This window comes from Podarcis filfolensis (assembly GCF_964270895.1).
Source record: "Podarcis filfolensis genome assembly, chromosome: 1".
Lineage (NCBI taxonomy): Eukaryota > Metazoa > Chordata > Lepidosauria > Squamata > Lacertidae > Podarcis > Podarcis filfolensis.
This window is the reverse complement of record NC_139604.1, coordinates 54,152,237-54,160,681: the sequence shown is the minus strand read 5'-3', so window position 1 is coordinate 54,160,681 and position 8,445 is coordinate 54,152,237. Positions and strand designations below refer to the sequence as shown.

General features: G+C 45.4%; 1 protein-coding gene across 1 annotated transcript; it reads left to right on the top strand.

The window, feature by feature from the left end:
• Positions 1-209: 209 nt before the first annotated feature.
• On the top strand, positions 210-2,114 carry LOC310747174 (olfactory receptor 5AR1-like; the record flags this gene model as incomplete). The annotated part of the gene is made up of 2 exons (XM_083581530.1): positions 210-225; positions 1,105-2,114. The coding sequence occupies 2 exons, from the start codon at positions 210-212 to the stop codon at positions 2,112-2,114; spliced, it is 1,026 nt and encodes a 341-aa protein (XP_083437656.1).
• Between the last annotated feature and the right edge of the window lie 6,331 nt (positions 2,115-8,445).

The following is an 8,445-nucleotide window of genomic DNA, read 5'->3' as shown; positions in this document are numbered from 1 at the left end:
AAGGAATCAGGAGATTTGATCACAAGGGATATTCCACATGAGAGAGGTCTCTAAGAGCCATTCTATCACTATGAATGCTGCTTTAATATCAGAAATTTCAAGATCACTTCTACTACTCTCTTGTTGTGGACACAAAATGGTTTCCAGAGATCCCTAGCAAATGAAAAGATTATACCACCAATATCCATGTTGTTTAAAATAATTTAGGAATGCCGCAGAACAAAAGTGAGTCAATATTATATTTACTTATGAGAGATAATGAATGCTTTGCAATGTGCAAACTGGGCACTACACATGAGAGGCAGTGATAAATTATCTCCCTTGCTTTAATCTATTGCAGAAAATGTGCCCTAGAGTAGCACGTCTAATACAGATTTGCAAATTGTGAAAAGCTAGACTGTACTGAGCAGAGGGGGAAATATTGAGCAGAGGGAAAGATTTTCGCAGACTTCTTTATGTCAGACAATTTTGATTAAACCTGGAAACAGGACACAGTTTGCAGCATGCAAGAGAAGTGGCACAAAGCTCAGTTATCCACAGTGCATAAAGCTTTTCACAGAATCAGAATTGTAGAGTTGGAAGGAACCAAAAGGGTCATCTAGTCCAACTCTCTGCAATGCAGGAGTCTTTTAGTGAGATATAGATTCTTCTTGCAGACTTCCAATTGCATAGGAGAATAGCTACTTTATACCAAATCAGATCAGTGGTGCATCTAATAGAAGAGTGATTCCTGAATCTTGAGGCAAAGGGGTGTAAAGTAGGATCTGTACACGGTCGCATAGGTTGAACTGGACACCCCTGAAGCATGCTGTGGTGCTTGAGGCATTTAAAAAATGCAGACAAGTGTCTTCTGAAAGCTATCATAAGTATACCATAGTGCCATAACACTAGAGTGGGGTTGTGGAAGAAGGGAGATCATATGAAGGGAGGCTAAAGTGCATGCAAATTCTATCCACTTCTGTCTCATCCAGTCAACCTCATGTCTGCCTGCATTAGCATTGTGCTTTTCTTTGCCACCTCCGCTAGCAGCCAAAGAATTCTGTTCTCAGAGCTCCAGGCTGCAAGCATGATTCCTTACCAACTTACCTTTTTTCTGAATTACAGATCAGATATCATCAGCAAAGTGGATAATATCAACAGATGATAGACATAGCAGAGAAATGGATAGCAAAAACCATACAAAGGTGAATGAGTTTGTCCTCTTGGGATTAGTGAACAGTCGTGAACTGAAGCCACTCTGCTTTATTGTGATATTAATTATGTATTTAGTCACCCTGACCGGGAATATTGGGATGATCTTCCTTATCAGGATCGACCCTCAACTCCAGAAACCAATGTATTTCTTCCTCAGCCATTTGTCCTTCCTAGATTTTGGATATTCTTCAGCCATAGCCCCTAAAATGCTGGAGAATTTTTTAGCAGGGAAGAAAACCATTTCCTACAAAGGCTGCGCTGTGCAGATGTATTTTTTCGTCTTCTGCGCAAGCACCGAGTGCATCCTCCTGGCAGCAATGGCATATGACCGGTATGTGGCTATCTGCAATCCTCTGCTGTATATGGCTACTATGTCTCCCAATATGTGTTCTCTGATGGTGGCCGGATCCTACCTGCTTGGCTTCATGAATGCAATGACCCAAACGATTTCCACTTTCATGCTATCTTTTTGTGGCTCTGTCATCAACCATTTCTTCTGTGATGTTCCCCCGCTATTGGCGCTTTCCTGCACTGACACAAGCATCCATGAAATGGTTCTCTTTGTATTTGCCACAGTCCTGAGCATATTCACTTCAGTGGAAATTGTGGTGTCATACGCCTTCATCCTGTCTGCAATCCTGCGAATCCACTCGACAGAGGGGAAGCAAAAGGCTTTTTCAACATGCGCCTCACACTTGGTGGCTGTCATTGTCTTCTATGGAACGACGATCTTCATGTATCTGCGGCCAAGTTCTAGCTATGCCATGGACCAGGACAAATGGGTTTCTGTCTTCTACACTGTGGTGATTCCCATGCTTAACCCCTTGATCTACAGCCTGAGGAATAAGGAAGTGAAAAATGCCTTGAGAAGATTTCAAACACTGAAATTATCTTTCAAGTGGAGCATGAGAAGCTTATAAACTCTTACAAACTGAGCCATTTTATTGAAGTGTGTGATCTAATGCACTCTTAAGAGTGTTTAAGAAATTGGGGGATAGAAATAAGTAGTGCTAAATGCAGTGGTATGTATGCAGGATTGTACCCAAAACAATCATTTGAATAAATTAACCTAGACAAAAATTACTATATAGCACACTGTAGAGTAAGTTATGATTCTGCAACTTCTGTAAAGATACACATGACATGAAGAACTGGTTACCCTTGATTGCTTGAGCATCTGGGATTCATGAAGGAATGCTTGCTGAAGAACTAACACACACAAAGAACACTGTCCTGACCAGCTGAAAATCTAGGTCTTACTTAATGGTTTTCATTTTTAGTGTCATAAAATTATAAAAACCCAATAAAATGGTTTTTTAAAAAAAAAAATCTGGTTCTTTCTTAATTGAAATATGACATGAATAAATCTAGGTTTGCCTTTCATAATTTCTTTTAAGAAAATATAGTTTAAATTATTACCAAAACCTGTTTATTTTGGGGGAAGAGTGAGAAAAGCTCCCAACCTTACACATCATTATTTAGGGAAGTTTTTAATGTTTGATGTTTTATCATGTTGTCAGATGCTGCTGTGGTTGCTCAAGAGCAAACAGGCAAGACTCCAACCTGTCTTTTTCAGGCTTTATTATCTGTACAAACTATTTACAGTGCAGAGCGCTGCAAGTCCATGTCTGCTCAGTCGCTAGCAGAATCTGGGAGTGGGCGGTCCTTATACCTTCCCCAGCATAACCCCCGTCCTTCTCCTCCCGTCTCTGCGCCGAAGACTACTGCGCAGAATGGGCACTGGCAAAGGAGGACTTGCCTCCCCTCCACTTTGCTCAGGCTCGGTCTTGCAGCTCTCCCTAGCATCTTCTGATCCATGCGCCCCTTCCCCACTGGAGGCAGGGCTTTCCTCCTCGCCAGAGGAGGAACTGCTTCACAAGACCTTCGGAGGCTCCCTGTAACACAACTGCCCTTCCACCTCTTGCCTCTGAGCTGATGGCAGTTCCCTGACATCCATCCCACCTTCAAGGCTCCCCTCCCCGCTGGTGGGGTCTTGAACAGCATCCCCCTCCTGGGCGTTGGTAGGAGAGGGGGGGAAACCCTGGAAAGAATAGTTGTCTTCCTCTGTGGATTCAAAAACTGCTTCCCATTCTCCCGTGTTCCCCCTCCCCGGCAGGAAGTCCCAGTCATGTTCCTCCCCCTCAGACAGCTCCGCGACTTCGTCCCGTAGTCCCTCCTCCTCCCCGTGGATGGAAAGCCTACAAAGTCCCCCTCGTCCTCTGTGGGTCCGAACACTTCCTCAAAGAACCTCCCCTGGGGTTTTGGCTTGTGTGGGAAAAGAGCACGGAATTCCTCCACCAGATACTCCTCCATGATGGATTCTGCAGGAACCCATGTGTTTTCTGAACTGGGCTCCCCCTCCCAGGCAACCAAGTATTCTAGCTGGTGCCCTTTCCACCTGGAGTCAAGTATTTCCGTCACTTCATTACAGAGTTCCCTCTCCTCTACGTGTGGATGGGTGGACACCCCTTCCTCCCTTCCCAGGAAGCTGTGCCCCTCCCTGTAAGGCAAAATCAAGGACCTATGAAACACCGGATGTATTCTCATGCTGTCTGGCAGTTTTAGCCTGAACGTCCCTGGGTTGACCTGATGGATTGCCTCAAAGGGCCCCAGCCGTCTAGGCTGCAGTTTTTTGCACACACACCCTTAAGGGCAACCCCTGGGATGACAACCACACTCTGTCCCCCTCCTGTATGACCTCCCCTGGTCTGTGATGCTTGTCTGCCTGCCTTTTATATACCTCTTTGGCCCTCTCCAGGTTTAATTGTAGCTGCCAGTGCAAAGCCTCCATCTCTTCTGCAAACTGCTCTGCCGCCGGAACACTTCATTCCTCCTCCCCCCATCCTGGGAAGGCCCTGGGGTGACACCTGTAGTTGGCCATAAAGGGGCTCATCCCCGTGGACACGTGTTGCGCATTATTATATGCAAACTCAGCTAGTGCTAATTTCTCCACCCAATCATTCTGCCTCTGACTGACGTAGCAGCGTAAGTACTGCTAGAAAATGGCGTTAGCTCTCTCGGCCTGCCCGTTGGTCTCTGGGTGTCTTGCCATCAAGAAGCTCACCTCTACCTGCAACAAGCTCATGAGTTTACGCCAGAACCGCAAGGTGAACTGTCTTCCGCGATCGGAAATTACCCTCAATGGGGCCCCATGCAGCCGAAAAACATGGTCCACGAACAACTTGGCTGTTTCCTCAGCCATCACCGAATGAGAACATGCCACGAAGTGGCACATTTTGGTCAGCAGATCGACCACCACCATCACCGCCGTCTTACCTCGTGACCTGGGTAGATTCGTCATGAAATCTATGGACCCCACCTCCCAGGGCCCCCCGGTGTCGGTAAGGGGAGTAAGTAACCCCGCCGGTGCTGCTCTTGGCCCTTTGGCCCTCTGACACCTGTCACACCCTCGGACATATCCCCGTACATCTTAGCTTGGGCCACCAGAACTGCCTGGTGACTAGCAACATGGTCTTATGTTGCCCAAAATGCCCAGCTGTGGGGTTGCCATGGAGCTGTCTAAGGATTTTGGCCCTCAATGGTTCTCCTGGTACATACAGTGCCCCTTTGTAGAACAAGAGCCCTCCTTTCTCCTCAAACCCCCAATTTTCTCCCTGACCATCTCTAAGTTCCCTAATTTTAGTTTGAGCAAGCTCATCGTGTCTGGTGAGCCCAATCATTTCCTCCTCCCCTGTCATTGCTCCCCCACATGACCATTTGTCCTCTTGGAACATTTGCCTGGCCACGGGTGGCCCTTCCTCTTCCATGTACTCTGGTTTCCTGGAAAGTGCATCCGCCCTCACGTTTTGCCCCCCAGAGACGTATTGTATCTTAAAGTTATACTGAGAAAACATCTCTGCAGTAACACAACTGCCCTTCCACCTCTCGCCTCTGAGCTGATGGCAGTTCCCTGACACATTTTTTTAATATTCTATTGGGAGCTGCCCAGAGTGGCTGGGGAAACCCAGCCAGATGGGCAGGGTATAAATAAATTAGTAGTAGTAGTACACTAGTAGTATTATCTGGTGATTGCATTTTGAAAGTCAGCCTTATCCTTAAAGCAATACTTGGTGGGTGTGTTTTGGTTTTTTATTTATTGATGTTTATTGGTTTAAATTCAACACATACAGACACAAAGAACATTTAGGGGGAAAGCAAAGAAGAAAACAAAAATAAAACAGACAAAGAAATAACAGCAGCAATACTTGGTTAGAGGTTGGCTAGTCAGAAAATCTGACTTATCTGATCTCTTTCTGATTGGCTGAAGGAGTCAAAGAATGGTCCACTGTGCTTCCTTGTCATCAGTTCCCCTTTAAGCAGGTTCAGTGGGGGACCATCCAAGATCCATCTTAATTGCTAGTAGACAAAATAGCTTCTGGGTGCAATGCCAGTCCCACGAGCAAGGGTGGAGGAAGCGCAGCATTGGGCTTTGGTTATTTGCTCTACACACTGCAATATACAGGGTGGGACAAATCTCTAGTCCAGCACACTAAAAAAAAAAAAATGAGGGGTGCTCAAATGGAGCAATTTAACTTGAGTATTGAGGCTGAGGTGAACTCCACTGCATAAAAGGTGAAGGTAAAGGTAAAGGGACCCGTGACCATTAGGTCCAGTCATGGACGATTCTGGGGTTGCAGCGCTCATCTCGCTTTACTGGACAAGGGAGCTGGCGTATAGCTTCCAGGTCATGTGGCCAGCATGACTAAGCCACTTCTGGAGAACCAGAGCAGCACACAGAAATGCCATTTACCTTCCCTCCGGAGCAGTACATATTTATCTACTTGCACTTTGACATGCTTTTGAACTGCTAGGTTGGCAGGAACAGGGACCAAGCAACGGGTGCTCACCCCATCGTGGGGATTTGAACCACCGACCTTCTGATCAGGAAGCCCTAGGCCCTGTGGTTTAACCCATAGTGCCACCCGCCTCCAAAAACAAGCACAGTCCTCACCCAGCCAGCAAAAGGGTGGAACATACTATCATCCTGCTCCTGTATCTGGTGTATCTAATACTTCATGCTTTTTTCTGGCGGTACACACCAAGTCCTAGGCGCTGAGGTTTTACCCACAGCGCCACCCGCGTCCCTATCTAATATCTAATACTTCGTGCTTTTTTCTGGCGGTACACACCAGTACACATTACTGGCACTTTTTTTCACCTCCTTCCCAAAGCCCAGGAAGCTTCTGCCCAGAGCATTCTCTGGCAGGGTCTGACAGCCCTCCCTTGTGTGGTGACTACAAACACCTTATCTTCTAGGGGGGAAAGTATTGAGATAAATGAAGCAAGGGCCTGATTCAGCAAATGACAGCTTCCTATATTCCACATTTTGCAAAGAAAATTACCATCTTGGTAACATTCAGTGACCAACATTTCTCTGAATCTGTGAAGATTTCATAGAGCATCAGTGCAATAGCCCTTGAGAATCAATTTTATCACTTTGTTTAGTGAACATTAGAAGGAATCAGGAGATTTGATCACAAGGGATATGAGAGAGGTCTCTAAGAGCCATTCTATCCCTATGAATGCTGCTTTAATATCAGAAATTTCAAGATCACTTCTACTACTCTCTTGTTGTGGACACAAAATGGTTTCCAGAGATCCCTAGCAAATGAAAAGATTATACCACCGATATCCATGTTGTTTAAAATAATTCAGGAATGCCGCAGAACAAAAGTGAGTCAATATTATATTTACTTATGAGAGATAATGAATGTTTTGCAATGTGCAAACTGGGCACTACACATGAGAGGCAGTGATAAATTATCTCCCTTGCTTTAATCTATTGCAGAAAATGTGCCCTAGAGTAGCACGTCTAATACAGATTTGCAAATTGTGAAAAGCTAGATTGTACTGAGCAGAGGGGGAAATATTGAGCAGAGGGAAAGATTTTCGCAGACTTCTTTATGTCAGACAATTTTGATTAAACCTGGAAACAGGACACAGTTTGCAGCATGCAAGAGAAGTGGCACAAAGCTCAGTTATCCACAGTGCATAAAGCTTTTCACAGAATCAGAATTGTAGAGTTGGAAGGAACCAAAAGGGTCATCTAGTCCAACTCTCTGCAATGCAGGAGTCTTTTAGTGAGATAGAGATTCTTCTTGCAGACTTCCAATTGCATAGGAGAATAGCTACTTTATACCAAATCAGATCAGTGGTGCATCTAATAGAAGAGTGATTCCTGAATCTTGAGGCAAAGGGGTGTAAAGTAGGATCTGTACACGGTGGCATAGCTTGAACTGGACACCCCTGAAGCATGCTGTGGTGCTTGAGGCATTTAAAAAATGCAGACAAGTGTCTTCTGAAAGCTATCATGATGTCTCTAAGTATACCATAGTGCCATAACACTAGAGTGGGGTTGTCGAAGAAGGGAGATCATACGCCACTGTGAGAAGGGAGCAGAGAGAAAGCTCCACTATGACTGACAGGTCCAGTTTGTAATGAGAGGCGATGATTTTACCAGAAAAAATCAATCCCTTTTAGTACTTTCCACCCCAAACTCAAATTTAAGGGTACCTAGCACTGTAGCTATCCTTTTGAAATTTGACAGGATTCATGCCCGCAGAGCACTTTCCTTCAAACTTAATTTAGTTCTGCCCCCAATTTTTTAAAAAAGTTATAGACTTTGCCTGTAATCAGACAGGCTTCATTCACCATGAAGGAAGGCCCAAGTGCCTGCAAATTCTATCCACTTCTGTCTCATCCAGACAACCTCATGTCTGCCTGCATTTGTTGTTGTTGTTGTTTAGTCATTTAGTCGTGTCCGACTCTTCGTGACCCCATGGACCAGAGCACGCCAGGCACTCCTGTCTTCCACTGGCTCCCGCACTTTGGTCAAACTCATGCTGGTAGCTTCGAGAACACTATCCAACCATCTCGTTTTCTGTCATCCCCTTCTCCTTGTGCCCTCCATCTTTCCCAACATCAGGGTCTTTTCCAGGGAGTCTTCTCTTCTCATGAGGTGGCCAAAGTATTGGAGCCTCAGCTTCATGATCTGTCCTTCCAGTGAGCACTCAGGGCTGATTTCCTTAAGAATGGATAGGTTTGTTCTTCTTGCAGTCCATGGGACTCTCAAGAGTCTGCATTAGCCTGCATTAGCATTGTGCTTTTCTTTGCCACCTCCAGTAGCAGAAAAGAATTCTGCTCTCACAGCTCCAGGCTGCAAGCCCTACCAATGTACCCTTTTTCTGAATTACAGATCAGATTTCATCAGCAAACTGGATACTATCAACAGATGATAGACATAGCAGAGAA